Source organism: Rhinolophus sinicus, chromosome 12 (assembly GCF_057876585.1).
Source record: "Rhinolophus sinicus isolate RSI-liver-muscle chromosome 12, RSI-T2T, whole genome shotgun sequence".
Classification (NCBI taxonomy): Eukaryota; Metazoa; Chordata; class Mammalia; order Chiroptera; family Rhinolophidae; genus Rhinolophus; species Rhinolophus sinicus.
The window spans coordinates 38,819,610-38,840,761 of NC_142512.1; the positions used below are offsets into that span (position 1 = coordinate 38,819,610).

The 21,152-nt window shown below is 48.4% G+C and overlaps 1 protein-coding gene across 2 annotated transcripts in view; it reads right to left on the reverse strand.

The window, feature by feature from the left end:
• Nucleotides 1-15,082: 15,082 nt before the first annotated feature.
• Nucleotides 15,083-21,152, reverse strand: part of IKZF3 (IKAROS family zinc finger 3) — a 74,343-nt gene continuing 68,273 nt past the window's right edge. The window contains exon 8 of one of the 2 annotated variants that reach the window (XM_019747807.3): nucleotides 15,083-16,666. In XM_019747807.3, coding sequence (XP_019603366.2) covers nucleotides 15,963-16,666 — 704 coding nt within the window. In that variant the 3' untranslated portion in view covers nucleotides 15,083-15,962. The remainder of the gene's footprint in view (nucleotides 16,667-21,152) is intronic. The other variant, XM_074319638.2, reaches the window with a different exon arrangement.

The window sequence follows — 21,152 nt, forward strand, 5'->3', positions numbered from 1 at the left end:
CCTTTGAGTTCTGTCTGGCAAGATCTGGCTAGCTGGGGTAGAAAAGGGGAGCAGGACAGGTGGGCACCAGGTCTTGGTGAACGTGCCAGGTGGATAGAGGCCACGTACTGTCTAGCCTGGATGTTTCTGAGGGCAAGGGTGGTCTTGGTCATCTGAGAGTCTCCAGTACCCAGCGTGGATCCTGGTGCATAGAGGGTGCCCAGTAATTGCTTGTTGAATGAATGGACAAGGGACTGTCATCCAGGTGAGATTTCCTGATAGGGCCTAAAGCTACAGAGATAACTCTAATAGGGTCTGGGCATTGGAGATGAGTCAGGCAACATCTTTATGCTCTACTACAAGCCCTGGGCTAACTGGTGGAATCATGAGTCGCGACAAACACACAGGTATGCCTGTACCACCACTGTCCGGTCACACAACGGCTCCATTACAAGTCCCTGTGTCAACCCCTCTCCCGCCTCCCCAATGCCAGATCTGTTTTCTGTCCTTCTAGTTCTGCCCCCTCCAGAAAACATTTATGGAATCCTACAGCACTCAGCCCTCTGAGTCTGGCTTCCCTCTCCAGCCTATCCTTCAGCATCCCACGTGATCTCTCCAAAATACAAATGCCTGCTCCCTTGTACTTCCGCTTATGCCCAGATACACCCTGAAGGATCCGGCCTCTGCTCACTGCCCATGCCAGTCTTTGTTTTTGTCTTAAGACTTTGGTCTAACAGTGTTAGCGCTTATGTGATGGGAGAGCTTTATGATAAATGTATCAGATTGGCAACACCAGAACCTACTGCTCAATCTTCAAATCACAAAGAGACGCTGCAGATGTGAACCTCATGATTTTGGTTAAGAAATTGAGCCTAAACCTGATCACTTTTGTCTAACTACTAGTTTATTGGAAATACAGGGAACAGAAGAACATGTGAAATGACACGTGGGGATACAATTACCAAAATCCAGACCAGGAAACTACAGAACAGATAACCCAGTTTCTTCTTCAACAACAAAATTACAAGAAAAGATGAGGAATCTCTAGGTTTCAAGAAATTCAGACATACCAACCAAATATAATGCGTTGACCTTATTTGATTCAAATCCAAACCACCTAACTGTAAAAAACATGTATGAGCAATTGGGGGAAATTTGAACTTTGATAAGATATTTGGTGATGTTAAAGAATTATGTTTAACTTTTTAAGATGTGATAATGATATTGTGGTGTTTTTTTTTTTTTTTAACTATTTAAATCCAAAAATCCATTCTGAAATATTTATTGGTGAAATGATGTCTCAGCTTTGTTTTCAAAATCACCCAGAGGTTAGGGGAGAGGGGTGGGTATAGTCTTGGGTTGGCCATGAGTTGATATTGGTTGAAGCTGGGTAATGGGTATATGGATTCATTAAATTATGCTCTAATTTTGTATAAGCTTGAAAATCCTATAATAATTTTACTTTTTATTCCCCCCCCCCCCTTCTTCTGCCTCCCCTCCACATCCCCCCCCACCCCGGTTCGGTTCAAGCCGTTGTGTCTCGGTCTAGTTGTGTAGGACAGAGCTCCCTGGCCTATGCTGGTATCTGCACCTGCCCACGGTAGCCTGTGGAGCACTCAGCAACCCCAGCAGCTTAACGCCAATCACCATCTGCTCAGGGCAGGCCAGCTCCAGAGAGAGCTGTTATTCACAATCTTAGCTGTAGAGGGCACAGCTCACTGGCCCATGTGGGAATCGAACCGGTGAGCTCAACCTTAGGAGAAAGGCCTTCCAACCACCTGAGCCACCCGGGCGGCAGTAATTTTTTTTTTTTTAAATGGAGACGGTTGCGGGGATGGATGAAAAAAATGAAAGTATAAATTGGTAGTTACGAAGTAGCGGGGGTGGGGGTGGTGGAGTGCAGCATGAGGAATGTGGTCAGTAGAGTTGTGATAGCTACGTGTAGTGCCGGGTGGGTGCTGGACTGATGCAGGGATCACTTCATGGATTGTGTAAATGTCTGGCCGCTGTGCTGTCCTCCTGAGACTAATGTAAAATCATGTTGAATATCAACTATAATTGAAAATTAACAAAAAATAAATGGAGACTCTCTCTCCAAATCTTTGAGATTGGTTGGGCACGAGGTGGTAGGATCCTATTTTGTAGGTGAGGAAACTTGACAGCTCAGTGAGGATACCCTCCCCAAATCCTAGTTAGTGGGAGCGCCAGGATTTCAACCCTGATCTGAGTACCAGGTCTGTCTGTCCTGGGGCCCTTGCCTAGCTGAATTCCAGGTGGAATTCCTAAGTGACCTGTAGGGGGGTCCTCCCCTGGGAGCCTCTCCCTTTCTGCAGCCCTGGTCACTGGCTGGGGGGTTGTCCTGAGGTGACCTCGAGAAGGGCCAGCCACCACAGCCAGCCCTTGGGCCAGGCTTGGCAGCCCCGGCAGCCACTCGTGATGAAGTCTTGGCTAACCCCAGGCTTGGGAGCCAGGCTTGTCAGACAGAGGTGGGCAAATAGGTCTCATCCACACTCTAGCCTAGAACCTGCTGGATTCACCGTGAAGAACGTAATGGCAGCCCAGGTGTGAGAAGGGTGCAGATTTTGTTTCTTTTTAGCAGAACTTGAGGCAGGGACCAGTGCAACCTGCCACCTGCCACCTGCCATGGTTCCCAGAACCATCCTATCACTGGCTTCTCCTCAGGCCCAAGCTATCTGGTGCTGGCTCTGTGGTTGGCCATGGATGCCCAGGGCCACTTCCGAGGAAGGGGTGCTAGGGACCCAGGATGTGGTGAGAGTGAAGGAGTCAGAATGAGTCACCTCTTTAGCACGTCCAAGTGTTTAGGCTACACAAAAAAACAGGACCCAGGGCAGGGGACAAAGCCCTCTGTCAACCAGCTAATTGGAGTATGTGAGGCAGATATCACTCTCATTTTATAAAAGGGAAGCTGAGGCTCAAGGAGGGTGACCCACCTGAAGTCATATATGGAGTTAGGGACAGAGGTCAGACTCAGCCCATCTTGCAGGTGGTAGAACTCAGCCCTTCCCCGCCCTGCCCTTTGTTCTCTGCTCCCTTCCTTCTCAGTGCTGCCCACTGTGCAGGGACCTGGGCTACTGGGAGACCTTAGGGGTGGCACCTGGCTTGGCCCTGTGCTGGATATTGGAAATCAGCAGCTGGACATCTTTGGTGATTGGCTGAGATCTCCGGCTTCATGGAGAGTGTGGCGGACAAGGGCCCCTCAGGGCCAGCTAGTGGAGGGACCCAGGACAAGATTCCCCAGCTCTGAGGATGTGGGAAGGCTGCTGCTCCACCACCCAAGGCAGCAGCACGATCCGCTAAGCCAGAGGGACTGCCAAGGATGGCTGAAGTGCTAGATAGTGCAGGCTTGTGGTTATGAGGGCATTTGGGTGGGTGGGAGGAAGGTGGGCATGGTGGAGAAGGCAGAGGCTGGCGCCTCAGATACTGCCTTTTTAATACAAAGTTCCTGAATTTGACTATACAAATTATGTTTCTTAAAGAACATTTCAGAAATCAGAGAAAGACTTTGGAAGAGAAAGGGAAATGCCCTCTAATCTCTTCAGGCTGAGGGGGACCCTGGCCTTGAGAGAGGGTGATGCAGGGCCCATATCTGGGGGGCTGGCCCTAAGTGGCCGGCAGCACATGTAGACCCCGCTCCTGGGGCCAGGATGGTTGGCATGAGCCTGGTCCCAGGGTACATATCTGTCCTTGGTAGCACCAGGGGCCTGTAGGAGGGTGTTGGCCACGGGGTTGGCCTCCTGCCTGCTCAAGTGTGCAAGGCATGGCGGGCTGGTGCTAACTTTCTGGACTTTGGGAATGGGTGGGCATTATTCTAGGGGAGCCTACTGTGGGGACAGAGCCAGGAGTGCAGTTTCCAGGCTCTCGGCCTCACATAGAAAGGTGCTGGCTCAGGTAGTACATGGCCATCAACGGTGATTGGATGGTCATCAACTGTGGCTAGTTGGCCGTCAGCTGTAACCAGTGAGCCATTGGCCACTAATATAACTGCCGTGGCTATGCTAGCAGGAAAACGGGGGCTAGCAAGAAGATGGGGGCTGGCAAGAGCGGATTACAGAGAGGCGGATGCTGCCAGCGAGAATATAGTGGTATGACTCCCCTATGTATGGCTCCGTGGGTGTTCCTTTTTGGCGTCACCCTATTCTGCGTTCTTATGTGGGGGACAGGACAGGAGACCCCGCATGACACCTACCTCCCCGAATATGTCCTGGGTAGGGTATCCATGGACAAAGCTCTGGTCAGTTCATGTTCTCCCTGCTCCCCAGACATCCTGTTCAGTGAAATCCTTGCAGCTTCCAAGTTCACAGGGTGTCGTGCGGGAGACCCTGCTCGCTGTGCCATTTGTCGTGCAGGGAGGCCTGCGGGGTCTCTGCTCCTGCTCCCCACATAAGAACGCAGGATATGGATATGGTGAGGCCAAAAAGGAACACCCACGGAGCCATAGGTAGGGAGTCATACTAGTATATTCTCGCTGGCGGCTGGGTTGGAGAAACAGGAAACAGGAGCCACACAATTCTCAACCCTCACTGCGCCACTTGCATCTTCTTGCTAGCCCCCATTTTCTGCTAGCGTAGCCACAGCAGTTATATTAGTGGCCAATGGCTCACTGGTTACAGCTGACGGCCAACTAGCCACAGCTGACGGCCATGCAATCACCGTTGATGGCCATTTACTACCTGAGCCAGCACCTGTCTATGTGAGGCCGAGAGCCTGGAAACTGCTTTCTGGGGCTCTGTCCTCACACAGGGTGAAGGACCTGGTGCAGGCTTGAGGGTTTAACATCGGATCAGTGACCCCACCTGGCTCCTGATCCTCCAGCGCCAGGCACCCTGAGGGAGGAGGGAAGAAGGAAAGGAGTCGGGAGACCAAGGCTACTAGGAAGGCTCCTTTCTTCTGAACTGTCTACATAAGCAGTTTTTTTAACTAGCTTCCTGGAGTCCAAGGGTTCCAGAAGGGGTTGGGGGCAGGTTAGGGTGGCATTGGGGGGAACATTGCCTTTATATCTGGGAGTTTGGCTTCATGGTATATTTAGAAAAAAGGCTTCCCACTACTGAAACACTGATCTGGTCCAGCAGACAGAAAAGGGGGCCGAGTCAGGAGTCGGTTCAGCTTGCACAGTGGTAGGGTCTATGGCAGTCAGCTTTCCTGTCCTGTGCTGATGGCAGAACCTCAGTTTTGGGGCTTGAGAGTGAGGTGTGCAGTGGCCTCTTAGGACAGTGGACTCTGAGCTTCCAGCTGGGGTGGGATGTTGGGAGGAGGGAAAGAGGGAGTTGGATCTTGGGGGAGTTGGATGTTGCAGACTGGAGTCTAGAGTCACAGGGAGTGGGTGATCCTGGGGCTGAGGCTGGTCCCCAGGGGTCCCCCATGATCTCCATATAGGAAGGGGTGTTGGGAAGTGGGGTTACTATCTGGGCTGAGAAGCTGTGCGCTACCAGGCCCTAATGTGGCCTGAGACTTAATCCCGTGTGCGTTGAGCTAACATCCCCTTGCAGAGCTGCATCTGCCCCAAGGAAGGGGCAGTTTTTCTTTGCTGGGCACCTAAGGGGCTGTTTAGTTGCAGCTGTGTTTTCATGGTAAGCAGTTTGTTTTTACTAGGATTGGGTTTATCTTGGGTGGTTTGGGGGAGAGTGAGGGAGATTGGGAGGCCAATGCCACTCTTTTAAGGCCACTAGGTGGATCCTCCTAGGGTGTCCTTAATGGAGCTGGGCCCCATGACCTTGGAATTCTAGGGAAAGCTGTACACAAGGATGGAATGGGCTGTCTGCACCTTCCCGCCACACCCCCAGCAGCAGCAAACCGGGTGTGTTCCTCTGCATGTACCTGCCCAACTGGTGACCTGAGTTAGATCCAGGACACGGTAGAAGTGGACATTCCTACCAGACCACCCGTTTTCCAAAGGATTCCAGGATACCTCCGTTCTTCCAGCCTTGGCTCACCACAGCCCTCTTCACCCATTGGTCGTGATACAGTTCCCACCTTTTGGTTTCCTTCTCCCAAGCTGAGGCACCCCGTCCCACACATCGAAGGGAAGAGCTGGGAGGCTGCGGAGCGCCGGCTGGGTGAATAGGGCATGACCTAACAGTCAGTCGGGCCTGGAGTGAGGATACACCCGGGGACCCGTAGCCCACCAGGACTCATCCCCCAGGGATCCAACCCGCAGTCGCTCTGGCTCCGCAGCACGTGTGGAAGGTGCTCTGCACCCGCCGCGCGTCCTTCCACCCCTCCTCCCCCTGGAATAACTCGGCATGCACGCGGTTGCTGGCACCGAGGGGCACTGGGCCATCAAGGGTGTTGTAGGCGCCCGGCTGCGCAAAGCCACCTCCATCTCTGCGATGGGAAGGCCCGCCCGCTTCGCCAGGGGGCGTACTTGGTTGGGGTCTGGTGCTCAGCGCCGTCGATCCCCGGGCCGACGGACCCGGGCCGTAGCGGGAGGGGGGGGGGGTTCGTGTGGCGCAACAGAAACGAGCCCATCCGTAGCCCCGCAAGAGGGCCAGTTTGTTCATTGTGAGTCGGTGGGCTGGGTAGTGGCTTCCAGAGACCAGGTGGGTGAAAGGAGGTCTGAGCGCCTGATCCAAGCATAGCAGGGCATCTGGGGGCGAAGGCTAGGCAGGACCTCGCCGGCGCGGTGGATTCGGGTCCTCGCCCTCCCTGGGACCCACGCCGGCGCCTCACGGCGCGACCCGGACTGGCTCAGCCGCGCGGTTGCAGTGACACCCAGCGGCCATGGAGGAAAGTGCAGGCGCCGCCCTCTCGGCTCCCGGTGTAAGGTCGGCGCCTCTCGAGGTTCCCACTCGTGGTTACCAGCGGGCACCCCCGGGAGAGAAGGCCGTGCTCTGCAGACTGTCCCGCGGGGCACTTCCCCTTCCCCTCCCCCAGCTTCCTCCCTGCAGTCGCTGGAGCGCTGGGAGATCCTGCAGGGCTGCAGTGCCCGGAAGGGCGGGGCGGGGCACAGCGGCGGCGCTGGGCTGTGACCCCGAGTAGTTTCACTTCTGGATCCTGCCCCGGGTGTGATGGGAGAGTACCTGGGTAGGGGTGGAGGGGGGACACACAGGCGGGCTTGGGTCCAGCGCTCAGGACCTCGAGTGAGAGGTGGGTTTTTACTCCTGGATGTCATGCTCCCCGCGCCCCCCTCCATTTCCCACCCCCATGGGTTCCACTCCGCTGTTCCCCGAGCTGCCACTCCACCCCAGCGGCCGCCGCCTTCGCGGGGGCTGCCGACCCCCGGAGAGGCCCCGAGCGGCGTGGGCGGCAGGAGGAGCGAGCTGTGAAGCCGCAGGCAGGGGGTTAGGCTGCGGGCTGCTGAGATGCCGAGCTGTTTCTCAGAAGTGCAGCTGCCCCTCCCCTCACACCCCCCTCAACTCCCACCTCGCACGGCACCGCACCCCTTCCCACCCTCCGCCTGGCCGAAGCTATCCTCTCCCAGACACCCCCAACCCAGGAATCCGGTGTCTGGGTCAACGCAGATTTAAGAGGAGATCCTGCGAGAGGACGAAGTTCAGACCCGGCCTCAGCGCCCATTTTCAAAGCCTCCCACTATCACCCACCTGTCCCCCACAACCCTGTGGGCCAGGATTGGAATTTCATAGAACGGTTAAGAAAGTGATCACCTGCAAAAATGACAGGCGGCCATCACCCTAGCTCCTGGGCCCTACCTCAGTCCCAGGGCCTGAATTGATGGGGAGAGAAGGGAGAGGGAACAGGACCTCTCTCCTATTCTTGTTTCTGGAGTTAGAGAGGAAAGGCCTGGCTGGAGCAATGGGGTTGAGGTCAGGCTAAGTCCCAGCTGGAAGGAACTTCAGAGATACGACTCTAGGGAAAAAAATCAAGGCCCAGAGAGAAAGCCAAGTGCCCAGGGTCACCCAGAGAGTGGCAAGGCTGGGACTGGAACCCAGGAGTCCAAGTACTCAGCTGGAATGCTCTGCCTGCTTTACACACACACACACACACACACACACACACACACACACACACATCTAGGGAGGGCAGTTAGGGTCTGTGAGCAAGAGGGAGGTGGAGGTGCTGAGACTGTAATTCCAGTGGGGGTGGCATGGGGATTGAGCTGGTGGAAGGACAGGCCTGGGGGAGGAGGTGGCATCTGCCCCCCTAGTTCCCATCCATCAGCCGCCCCCAGGGCTGTGGTTTATCTGACTAGGCAGCTCTTCAGGGCCAGGGGGCCAGGGGGCTGAGGGGGGAGGCGAGGTGATGGGAAAAGGCTGTTCTGGGGCTTCCTGCCCCCTCAGTCCTGGGGAAGGGGGGCACTTTACATCACCCACAGGCTCTCTAACCTCCATTCTTTCCACTACAGTGCTCTTTCCTGGGGTATGTTCATGTTATTCTGGGGGAAGATCTGTTATTTTGGGGGAAGGGAGGCACCTGCTTACTTCACAGGTCAAGACAGAGTTAAAAACAAAACCGCAGCAAATTCAACACCCCGTGTCCTTCAGGGACTTTCCATGACACCTTCCTTCCCCCCTCTCCCCCAAGCCAGGGAGTATCTCCCCAGAGGGCCTCCCCACCCCAGGTGCAGTGGCTTTTGGCTTTTATGCAAACAACTGTCTGACCTGGGAATGCTCTGCAGTCAGAACTCGTGTCCTGGGCCTCATGTATTCCTCCACCATCCCTCAGCCTTCCTGGCCTTCCCAAAGTTCTCACCTCCACTCTCCCTCAGACTCTGGATGCTCAGGGACAGGAGGCAGGGAAGAGATATAGGGCCTTGTTCCCCTGCCTGCCCTTGGGTGGCAGTTGCCTGCAGGTGGAGATTTGGGCACGCAGCCTATGTGAATGGCCTGGTTGTGTTGAGTGATGGGGGAGGAGGGTGCAGGTGTAGGGTGCCCTCCACTGCCAGGCCCACCACCCTCTAAAGCATCCAATTAGTTCCCAAGACTTAGGAAAGGAAACTGTCCTCAGGCTGGAAGTTCATTCCGTCCCAACCCCAGCACCAGCCAGCTATGGCTCTCTCTCCTCCGCTCACTGGCAAAGGGGATCCCTGTCTCCCTCTTTCCTCCCTGAACTGCTTCTGCTTTGGGAAGGGAACAGAGATGGGAACAGCTGCATACTATTCTTTCCAAGACTGAAAATCAGCTACCAAGAGGCCATTTTTGAATGCATTTAATGTTACAATACAAAGACAGACTGCAATACCAGTCTTCTCTCTCTGCTCTTAGTGGTGAGACTGGAAAACCTGTTGAAGATCCTGAAAACAGCCTGGTGGTGCTGAATGGAGGGAGACGGTGCTGAAGGTAGAGCCGGCAAAAGCTGCCACCAACCTTGCCTACATTTGCTAATCCTAAACCTCAGAAATGCCTTCCTCCTGCCTCTCCCACAGGAAGGAAAGGGAAGGTGTTTTGGATGAGTCGGAGCAGGAAGCCAGACCACCTCTCAGACTCTTTCTGACATTTTCTAAGAGAGAACAGAAGATACCAAGACAGGGAGAAAGCTGTGCGATCCCTATGACATTCTCCTAGGAGCTTTCCTCCCAACACCTTAGCTTTGGGCCTCCAGGTGTCTAAAGACTATATTTAAATGTGGTTCAATAACTATAACTTGAGTTTCCCAATGGATGTTTCTGAGACCCTACAGATGAAAAAGTCAGGACTTGCCTATCTTTTAGGAACAATCCCTGCTGGGAGGGAGGGTGGGATGGTGTCTTGGAACTGGGAGACACTGTGCTTGATGTGTTGATCCTGTCAGGTGAAGGACCCAATCTCCTCCAGTTCCTTTAGTGAACTAAGGACTAGTGGAACCAGAACCCCACTATGGGGACATGGTGGCTAGCAGCAGGACACCAATGGCAGGCTGAGCAAGGCATCAGGGGAGATGCTTTCTTTTGGTGACAATTCCACTTATCTTGGTACTTGGACTTTAAGCAATAGCCAGAGGGGCTAAATTAAGAAATATCCCTAGAGGTAGAATTGAACCCTTCCACTTTCTGACAGCAGCAACTATAAATGATACGCATGCACAATGACTAATTTTAAACACACCAGTATATATATTTTTTATTTTCAGTGTAAAAAATCAAACATAAAGAAACCTTGAAAATTATCAGCAGGGTTGTTTTTGATGCAAGGATGCACTCATGGTTCTGGCAAGGTTAGCACGGCTACATTTCAGAAGCAGACTCGTTAAACACTCGTTATTGAGAGTAGGGGGCCTTACAGTGCTCCAAATGGCTGGACTCCAGGTCAAACTTGAGGTGATCAAGAGGGAAGGTCAGTGCTGGGCAGGGAGGGCATTTCTGAGAAACGCAGATGACAATGCTGTGAGCACAGGTTGTGTCAAAACTTCTCGGCAAGGTCTCCCTCCCTCACTCCTGGTGGAAAGGCTGCTGTGAGCCCCAAACCACATTCCCTTCCTCACCGTCATTCTGCAGACGAGGGTCATCCACAGACCACACGTGTGGTGGCTTTGGCAACCAAAAGTTAAAATTAAGCTATGGTTTTTCCAGCAGCCAAAATGATCCCTCACCAAAGCTCACACAGACTGAGAACCTGAGCATGCAAAACCACAGTCTGGGTGAAGGGATGTCTGCTTTTCAAATGACCTGCTAATTCTTTGCAACCCACAGTAATTTGGTTTCTGTGAACCCACAGAAGCAGACCCACCAAAAAGGGCCATGTCTGCTAACATGGAAGAGTCCTTGTATAAATGACTCACTGGCAATGGGATCCGTCACTCTTCAGGCTGCCCCATTTTCCTCGCATGTTAAAATGTCTGTTCTCAGCCTTTTCTAGGAGAGGAAGAAGCAAAGCTGCACTTATATTCAGAATATGAAACAGGCCCCACAGATGCGTGGCACGGGCTTGGAAGGTGGGTGGCACTATGGGACTGCTCCCCAGGTTTTCTAGAATGGGTCAGTGGGGAGACGGACAGTGAGGAACATTTGAGGAAACTAAATTGCTTGGGGACTTAATGGCTGAGGGCGCATAAGATGGCGAGGGAGCAAAGCTGTTCTACTCCCCTGGCTGCAATGCTGTGAAGTACCTGTAGCCTGTGGTTAAAGCACATTGGTTCTAAGGTTCAGTATGTTCTTTACTCTTATGCATTAAAACAACACGAAGGAAACTGTGTTACAGACCAGTTGCCTCCATTGGCAACTGAATTATTATTATGATCCTAGTATGGTCTTTGAATATTTTCCATGTCTTTAAATCCAAATATAGTACATATAGTGGAAAATTTGCAACCATCCAACAGAATCCCCCCAACCCCTTAAAAAAAAAAGTAATATTACCCCATAGACAAAATTACATAAAACCTCACAACATCTTTGGGAGGTAGATATTGTTATGACCTTACATTTTTTAATCAAAATATTAACACTCCAATTTCAGATAACTCAATATCAATGTATAAGACAGTCCACTATTATAATATTCAGAGGAAACGCATTCACCTTCTTTAAAGTACAATGATCTCTTTATCGTATTGAGAGCATGGAGGGGTACAGACTATATACAGCTGGGTAAACAGAGGTCCAGTCTTGTGTTATGAGCTCACACAAGTTTAAAGCCTGCAGCTCTCGTTGGGCTCTTCTGAGCCCCCAGTCTTAGAGGCAGGAGTCCCCAACTCTGGGTTCACTGATCATTCTCAGAACCAGTCAGTCCTTTAGAGAACAGAGTCCTTTTCCTCAGGTGGCCTTTGGTTTCAGGTCAAAATTGTCCTCTTTACAGGCACGTACATCCCCAGTCATTCTGCTTTTCTGAACTCTGCCTACAGAGTCTCAACTATGCTTTCTGTCTGAGCACAGAAATAGCTCCCAACTCTTTACAAGGTAAGAAATATTACTATATACTGCTCATCTTCTCCACAGCCTGATGCTGTTTTCCAGGACAAAATGTTCATCGCTTCACGTTCGTTACTCTCCTTGAGCTCACAAGTCCAAATTCTGAGTCTTTGTGAAAGAGCTCAGACATCTCTGAGGGCTCAAATCTTGAGTGTCTCCAAGTTTCTAAATCTCCACTAGAGACCAACATACATACCTGCTCTCAGTGGGGTCCAGTTTAAAGTGAGGGCTTTAAACATTTAATACTTCCATTACAGTCTTACTGCCCGCCCTGGGAAGTGCTGCTTTTTCCCTTCAAATATTCTAAACCTCATATTCAGCAAAGGAGGAGAAGAATAATGATACAGAAGCTACTTGGGGAAACTTTATGTTGATGTGAGCTTTGTTAATAACACAGTGTTTCAAGTGAGTAACATTTTGTATTCTTAAACATTTCTCTTTGCAAAAGAAATCTGAGGTCCTTTTATATCTGGGCCACTGCATGGGCCTAGCAAAATGTCGAGTGCTGCACTTAAAAGGTGAGAGATTGTGTCACTGACAAAGTCAAAAGCTGAGTCAGGAACAGCCCAGAGGTAACAGAGCATAAGATTAGCTAGTTTATCTGTATGAAGGCAAATATCTTTTTGGGAGAGTGACTTAAGGAATCTAGAAACTGCTGGATTTATTAATTTTTTCCCCCCTGGTGGTAGTGGTGGAGGGTAATGGGGAGAACACTTCTGTTTAGTTCTCTGCCAGTAGGAAATACCCTTGCAACACGTCAATTGGTGGCAAGGGACATTTGGAGATCCAGTTTTCTCCCTTTTTCACCCTTACCCCCATTTTGTCTCCTTGGCTCCAAGGGAACTTTTCATGGGGTGGGCTGTTTCTCAGATTGTGGCCTCCTGAGTGTGTGGTGGGAGGCCTGCCTAATAATGGAGAGAGACCAACACGTTCAGAGGGACTCTGGCTCAGAAAGCAAATGTGCTGCCTGAAGCCGCTACGAGACTTCACTGTCCAACAGGGTCCATTGGTTGGTCAGACATGAGTCCTGACTCGCCCTTTTCTCTAAGCATCTTGCTAACATTCTCCTTCACCCTCTTCCCCCACCCCCAGCACGGGGACGGTGGAGGGTCATTAATTAGTATAAGGAGTGCCTACAGAAGAAAGTGTTTACTTGTGTGGTGGTAACCATTACATACCACCTGGTTCAACTTTTAAGCTAGAAGAAGGTGGAGTTTCCATATAAATTTTCTCTGGACTTGACATGCCCTCATCTAGGCTCAGAATGCTACTCTGAAAGTACAGCCTTTGGAAATCATTCAGAAAACCCATTAGTCACAGGGAAAATGAGGGTCATATCAACAAAAAGCGTCCCCAAGTGGGTGGGATGGGCCTTCATTTCACTATCTTAGGTGCAGAAGTTGGTGTCTTCAACAGAGACTTTCCCACTAATCTGGTGGAAATGCTTGCTTTCCCTAGCTTCCCTCCTACTAATCCTCACTTCCAAATTCTCTTTCTTTTGCTTCCTGAATAGTCAACAGGATGTGTGATATTTCAAGAATTTAATAAGCAGCTCCTCTTTCACAATGGGTATAAGCAACCTGGCACAGCTTGGAGTCTAGGATTATGTAAACACAGTGATATAGTGAATACTACACACAGAAATACATCTAGTCTTTTAGCTGAAATCTCCAACGTGTTGGGACTGTTGCCATGGAATTTCACAAAATCTTTTTTCCTGAGACAGACGCCATGCTACAAAGAGGGATAAGCCATTTGTGCAGTCTGAGGTGGAACATTTTAATTACTGGCCACACATAAACGAGTTGAGTTTGAGCCTAATGCATAAACCCTTTTGAAATATCAAGGCAGATACATAAAATGCGAATCTACCAGGAATTTGGGATTCTTGGCTCTGGTAGAAATATTCACAAAGCTGACTCTTAATTTGTAAACAGGCTCCATGAAGTTGTCCCTGGAAGCAGAATTTATTTTCCCTAACACAAGTTCTTAAAAAGGAAAAAAAAAAAGGTTTTGGCAAGCGGCTGCAGGTGCCAGTTTGTGTGTACACTTTGGGGCAAGATCAAAATACCTTCCTGTTTTTTGTTCCTCCCCACCATCCTCTTTACATTCACAACTCAGTGGCTAAAGGAAAAACTTAACACTACCATTTTCACACCAAAGCTATGTGAAACACATATTCATATATAGACTCTTCTGCTTAAACTTAATGCTGCATAAATGCTTACTTTTTCAAACTTTGGTGGGTATTAAATACCCACGAATACATTAAGAGCTTTAAAAAAATAACTGGTTACTGCATAATCACATAAATTTAAAGCTGGAAGGGATCTTACAGAACATATAAATTCAACTCTATTCAACAGTTAGGAAACTTAGTTTTAAAAGTTAAGTGACTTCAATGGAGTACTATTCTGCCATAAGAAAAGATGAAATACTGCAATTTGCGACAACATGGATGGATTTTGAGATTATGCTGAAAGAAATAAGTCAGACAGAAAAAGTCGAGAACCATATGACTTCACTTATATGTGGGATACAAAACTGAAAGCAACAAAGGAACAAAACAAACAAACAAAGAAACAAAAACTCATAGACACAGACAACAGTTTAGTGGTTACCAGAGGGTAAGGGGGGAGGGTGGATGGTAGAAGAGGGTAAAGGGGGTCAAATATATGGTGATGGAAGGAGAACCGACTCTGGGTGGTAAGCACACAATGTGATATAGAGATGATGTATTACAGAATTGTACATTTGAAACCTATGTAATTTTACTAACCATTGTCACCCCAATAAATTTAATTTAAAAAAAGAGTTAAGTGATTTGCCCCAAGTCATACAGCTGCTTAGGGCAAATGTAGAACTAACAAACAGATTTTGTGGCCCCTATTCCGGTGTTAATTTTATAGTGATCACAGTGTTTTTCCTTGATAGCATGCCTCCCATAGTTAAGGATAGAAATGACCAATACATCTGCGGAACCAAGATCGGACTTTCAGGAATTTTTGTGGAATACAGCAGCTCCATTTAAAGTGGGGGTGAGGAAGAACCCAACCTGCCTGATAAAGAAGAACCTGCCAGGAGAGCTGTTCCCCTCCTCACCCCATCATGAAGCTCAGCTCTGATCTAAATAACACTCCTGGTGTCCATCCCTGAGTCCTCTCTGTAGGGAGGGGGAGACTAAGTCATACTTTTTGGAGTCTTTGGTATTTTTTTTATAAAAAAAAAAAAAAAAATCACTGGCAAGTTTGCTTTGGGTCTGTACTAATACTCCATGAAAAAGACCAAGAACTTTCAGGTAAATATTTTTTTTTCTTTCTCCCCTGGTGGTGCTGCTAAACCATCTTGTCACTCAGAACTCAGCTCTGCCAATCTTGATCACAGGAAATGGATGCCATCACCCACAGTGGACAACTTCCTGGAGTTTCGATGATGGTCTATATTTAAAACCATCAGTTCTTCTGGTATAGAATTTCTCCTATAGATGACTGACTCAACCCAAAGCAGCTTTTAATTGGAGATGGGAGGGTAAAGAGTAGAAGCAGAAGTATCATCAGACGACTTTTTTTTGTTTCTTATGTGATAAGGAATGGACTGATTCTCAGTGACTAGGTCTTCAGTCATTGGTAACAGGGACTTATTTTATGGCTATTCTTCCCCTTACTATTAGACTCTAACTGGGATGGGGCGATTACATCCTGACCCTTCAGCCTTGTGGTGAGTACAGAGGGCAAGTCTCCCCAACAAGTTCAGCCGGTCAGCTCTTCTTCTCTGTAGGCCTGGGCTTACAACCAGAAGGCTTTTGCACGTATGGCTGGCTGATGTGTCTCAGAAACAGTGTCTTGTGTGGCACAACTGGGGGACTCTTGATTGATAACAAACTCCAAAGAAAGCCTGTTCTATTGATGCAAAAGACAATGACCAAATACTTCACTGCCTTTTTAAAATATAAAATTCAAGTTCCGGATGGGAAAACAAAGGTTGCACAGAGTGTAATCTGGTGTATCTGCAAACAACTTTTGAATAGAGATTGCGTTTTTCTGTTGCTCATGTGAACGTGACCCTTTGTACGGAAAGGAGCTTGGAACAGAGTTTCTTTTGAGAGTAACTTGTTAGGCTGGGGTATCAGTTTTTAAAAGCAATGTTGACTGCTCAGGTGCAACTCATCTCTGGGACCAGATGTTCACTTCAGCATGGCTCTGTGTTCTCCTCTGGCTATGTGAGACGAGAACTCATACCGGTCATGGCTTCGATACCCACACATGTTACACTCAAAAGGGTCACGAAAGCCGTGGCAACCCATGTGAATAGTGAACATCACATAATCCAGGAAGAGGACTCGGCAGTGGTCACACCGATACACATCCATCATCTCCCCTTCTTTGTTGATCACTTTGATGGAGTCTCGTGGGCAGATGGGTGGGGGCTTGAGGAGTTCATAAGAGCGGGGGACCTCCTTCAGAAGCGGCATTCCATTGCGGACGCGCGGGGGGACCATGTGATTTTGCTGATAGATGTGATTCTGGCGCTCTTCATGGTTGCTGTCAGTGTCCGTGGAGTCGTGGCCACTGTTGTTGGGGGAGAGGCCTCTTTCCGAAGGCAGGCTCTTCTCTGGCAGGTGGATGCTCTTCTTTTCCAGGTCCTGGGGGGCACCATTCGGCATCTCAGCACGGGTGAGGGCTATGGGATACATGCTGCTGATAACTGGAACCATCTCTGAGGTGGGAGCAGGGGGTGTCTGGACTAAGGGGCGCAGGGCCTCGGCACCGAGATAGCTGATGGCATTGTTGATGGCTTGGTCCATCATTCGGGTCTGTATTATCTCACTCTCTTTCTCGTACATATAGCTGGGAGTATAGCCGACGTCAAAGCAGTGGCGCTTTTCACCTAGAACAAGTGACAGAGTGAGTTACAAAAGGAAAAATACGAAGGCAGGCTGTTTGTAAAATTGTTTTTCAGAGTCATGTTCAAGAACACCCAGCCCAGCACAATGGTTCCATGTGGTGCTAAAGTCTCAGGGGACAGCAGATGACAGCACACGAATAAATTAAGCCAGCAGGCAAACAGGGGAGTCAGAGATGTCATTAAGTTGAAGCTACAATGTGAATTGTTTCCACTGCTCCTGTCGGAGGGGAACTCTGGAGAAAAGGAAGCAAGAGAACAGGAAGATGGGGTTTAAAGGGGGCTCCCTGTGCAGGAGCACAGGGGCCTCTGCACTTCCACTGTGTGTGAATGCTTAAGACAGAGTCAATTCCCAAACTCTAATTTTGCTTGTTATTTTGTGCTTATCATACCAGAGAGCCAGGGGACGGAAGTACTGCAAAAAGCGGGGATGTTCAGTGACGAGGCCTCGGCGGCTTTTTAAATAGCTACAGGAGTAGAAAAAATAGCTCCAGAAACTCCCCACTCCCTACACTTGCCACTCCCCAAACACATCAGTTATCAGACTGAGATTTAAGTAAGAGCTTTAAATGTGGAAAGTTTTAGAAAAGCTTTCTTGATGAAAGATCATGATCTTTGTCCCTTTCATAAAGTGTGTTATTCTTTTGCTTGAAAAAATGTATCATTGATACACATGCGATCATTAGGACCTATGTCACACTTAACTGAAACATTTATTTGTGGTCACCGGCTCCTACTTCGCATGTCAAACTGCTGAGAAATTTTGAAAACAGAGTTTAGCCACCTTCAGGGCGTGTGGGTGTTGTGTGTTAGAAAACAGAGGCTCTCTGGTCACAGGGAAAGCAGGAGCCGCGTCTGCAGTGAGGGCAGATGTCCTCAGTGGTGAGTGGCTGGTAGAAGAAGAGAAAGCGGGGAAGACATGTCAAGAGCTAGCAGTGAGGCTAAGGTTATTGCTGATGCTTTTTCACTCTACAGACGCTGGATTCTGGAGAGATTTGCTGAACCATATCCTCTCTTCTGTAACATTTCCTAGGTACTTGTGGTTCCAAAATTTGTCCCTGCCATACAGTATAGGGTCCAGTAACAAAAACCTACAAGGAAACAAAAGGATTGGGAGAACCAGTTCCTTTTGTCGAGGTGTCTCCAGCCTGGTGGCAGAGAAATAAGACCTGTATGTATAGAACTGGAGAAAAAGAAATGTTAAAAGTTGTGAAAGGACTGTCTTGTCCTATGGAGGCCTTTGACTTATTCCAAAAGCCATGTTTTAGGCCTGCAAGCAGAGGAGTAATGTCTTCTTTAAAAAGAATTATAAGGCAAGGCAAAGGCAGTTTGGTACAAATTGTATATTTAAGTGGTAAGAGAATGCAAAAAATTCAGGAGTACTTGGGGAAGGGAAAGTATTCTTGCAAAACCTAAATTTTGTGAAGGTTCTTGAAATGGTAGGATTTAGATTTTCAGAGAGGTAGAAGAGACATCCTAATCGAGGAGGGAGCATGAATGAAGGCAGAGAAGTGGGAATAGACAGGACATGAGCAGGGAAGAGTAAGAGTCTGGCATTGCTAATGTCAAGAAGTACGAAAGAATTTCTCAAACTTCGCTTATTCCTTCACAATCTGCAATGTCCACACACCAGGGTAGTGTGGTGGCTGACAGCATGAGCTCCAGAGTCAGATGAATTAGATTTGATGCTGGCTCATCAGTTACTAGCTGCATGACCTTGGGCAAGTTACTTAACTTATCTATGGCTCCGTGTCCTCCTGTAAAATGGGGATAATAATTGTATTTACCTCACTGGTCTGCGCTTAGAACAGTGCCTGGCACACAGACAGCACTTGGTAAACATCAGGGTTTTTCATTTTGTTTGAATTTCCTTCCTTCCTTCCTTCTTTTTTCGTTAAAATAAATCTGTGTTTTTTTTTAAGGAATCTTTGTATCACTAACATAAAAGGAAAACCAGAATCACTTGCCACAAATATAAGGTAAAATCAAGATGATGAAACAGAGCAATCCAATTTTGATCAGATACTACTGTGAGTACTTGGAGGAAAAAAATCCCCTCTCTTTCTTCAAAACAGGGATTCCCAAGTGTGAGATTAGTGTTAAAGACAACTAGCATCAAATTAAATCTAAATCTTTCTCCTTGGTATAATCACGGAGACTGAAAGAGAACTAAAAAGAAAATAATTTTCTTGCCATGTGGATCAAGGTTTTTAAATGCCCTGTGGGCCTCCTGGCAGGTTGCATCCCACATTTTGGGAGATGTTGAAAAAAGAAAACACATGGCGGAACCAAATGACGGGCATTCTGAATGGCCAACCATAGGGTTTGGATTTGAACAAAGAGCAAACCACTACATGCCCTTGAGCAAGGGAGGCTTGTGGTCAAAATGTTATTTTCAGGATATTAATGTAACAGCAATGTGTAAGATGGACCGGAACAGCGAGAAACTGCAGCCAGAAAGACCAGCTAAGAGATCTAATCTAATCAGACGCATTTGTCCTGCATCCCCACTACCTTAAGGCCAACCTGGTAGTTTCTAGACAAATACTCGAGAGAAAACATATGCAAAGAAAAACAGCCTTGACAATGCAATAAAAAGCAACAGAAAAGAAGACCTTTGCCAAAGTAATCAATGGTTCTTATTTTTAACTTCCAGATTGGACGTATCTTTTATAAGGCTGTTTGGAAGAATGAGACTGAGAAGAGGAAAGCCAGCTAAAGTTACAAATATTCATTCCCCTAAGAGTCACACAGAAGTGATGAACTTTGGTTTTGTGGCCTTTTCAAAGTTATTGATGATTTTCCAATGTGGCCAGCTCTACTCAACCCCTCACATACTATGGGTCCCTGAGAATGTTTTCATCTTTTTACCTAACGGAGAGGCTCCAGAAAGTTTCCGGGGTGGGGCAGGCACATCACAAACTCTGCTTTCATCCTTTCTCCCAGGAGTTGGCTTTACTTAGTGAGGCCTACAGTGTCACAACCCATACCACCTGCAGCATAAGTCAGAAAACAGCTGAGTGCTAAAGTTCTAAGAGGCAAAACATTAAGAGGAAAACGAACCTCTGGATGAGTGGAAATAAGTGACTGAGTTCTGTGGTTAACGCAGACCATTGTTCATTGTAAGAAGATGGGAGAGCCTAAGATCTTCACGTGCCCGCACCCTGCAGTCGTCAGATCCCCTCATCTCTGAGTTACGGTAACTTGAGTCGTGCAGATGATTATCAGTCACCTGTAGACACGATGACTCAATGTGTATGAAACTCAGAATGGGTAAGCTACAGTAATTGAAAAGCCAACAGCTCACGTTTCTTTAGTAACACACTCATAAGAAAGGTTAGTCAAACCACAAGAGTGTAACTGCTCCCAAACCTGCACGGAGCTTCTAGTGCAGCTTCTAGTCAAAATCGTACCGCACCTTTGAATGACTAATGAGAGCAGCTTCAGGCTGAATTAGAGGTTTTTCTCCCGGTAAAAATACAAATGGCCACAGCAAGTCCTAAGTTTAGAAACCAAGGCTGCCTGATTGGGCCATTCCCTACCTGCGATTCTTTTTAAAGGTGTCGATCCCTAATACCTAGGCTTTGGTAACGCTAAACCGCCCGACCTGAATTGCAGCAACGTGGCGAGGCCATATGGTTGTTGGCTTCTAAGTGCCAACTTCAAAGCACAGAATCACAGCCTAGAGCTAAAAGGGACCATCACTGAGCATGTGCGTTCAGGCCTCTGCCTTTGGGGTGGAGGGATGAGATCCACACCCTAACCTGTTTATTTCTGGTCTTTATGTTTCATGGTACCTAGCACTGTCTTATACAGAATACTAATAAGAACACCTACTATTTATTGAGCCCCTATTATATATCCAGTGCTGTCCTAGGTACTCATTTTACCTGAGATGAATTATTATCCCTTAGTCAGATGAAGAACCTAAAGCACAGTTTGATTAAGTTGCCAAGGCTGCTCAGTTGCTAAATGGAGAACCAGGATGCAATCCAAGGGCCCACGTACCTCAGTATGGGTTTGAGTGTTAACTGTTTCCCAGCTGCTACCTTGGCCGTGGCTGCACAATCCCACCACTGGCAGTGACTTTAGATTCTCTGCTGGGATGGTTCCCATGAGCAGTAGAAAAGCAACTGTGCTTTGTTCCATACGGGCCAGCATGCAGCATTTAAGAAATACCCGTGATGCACAGTGCTGTGATGTCTCTGAGGTGTTTGACAGAGCGCCTGGCATATGCAAGCGCTCCATAAGAGATAGATGTTTTATTATGACGATTATCATCATCATCATCGTCATCGTCACACCATAGTAGGTGCTCTGAGTAATACAAACCTAAGTGAATCCAATAGGAGGTGCAGCATGTACACAATTTCATTACAAATCAGTATCCTTAATACTATGTGGTGGAACCAAGTATAGAGTAGCCAAGAGAGTGGAGAGAGAAAAATATGGATCACTTCTCAAATATGCC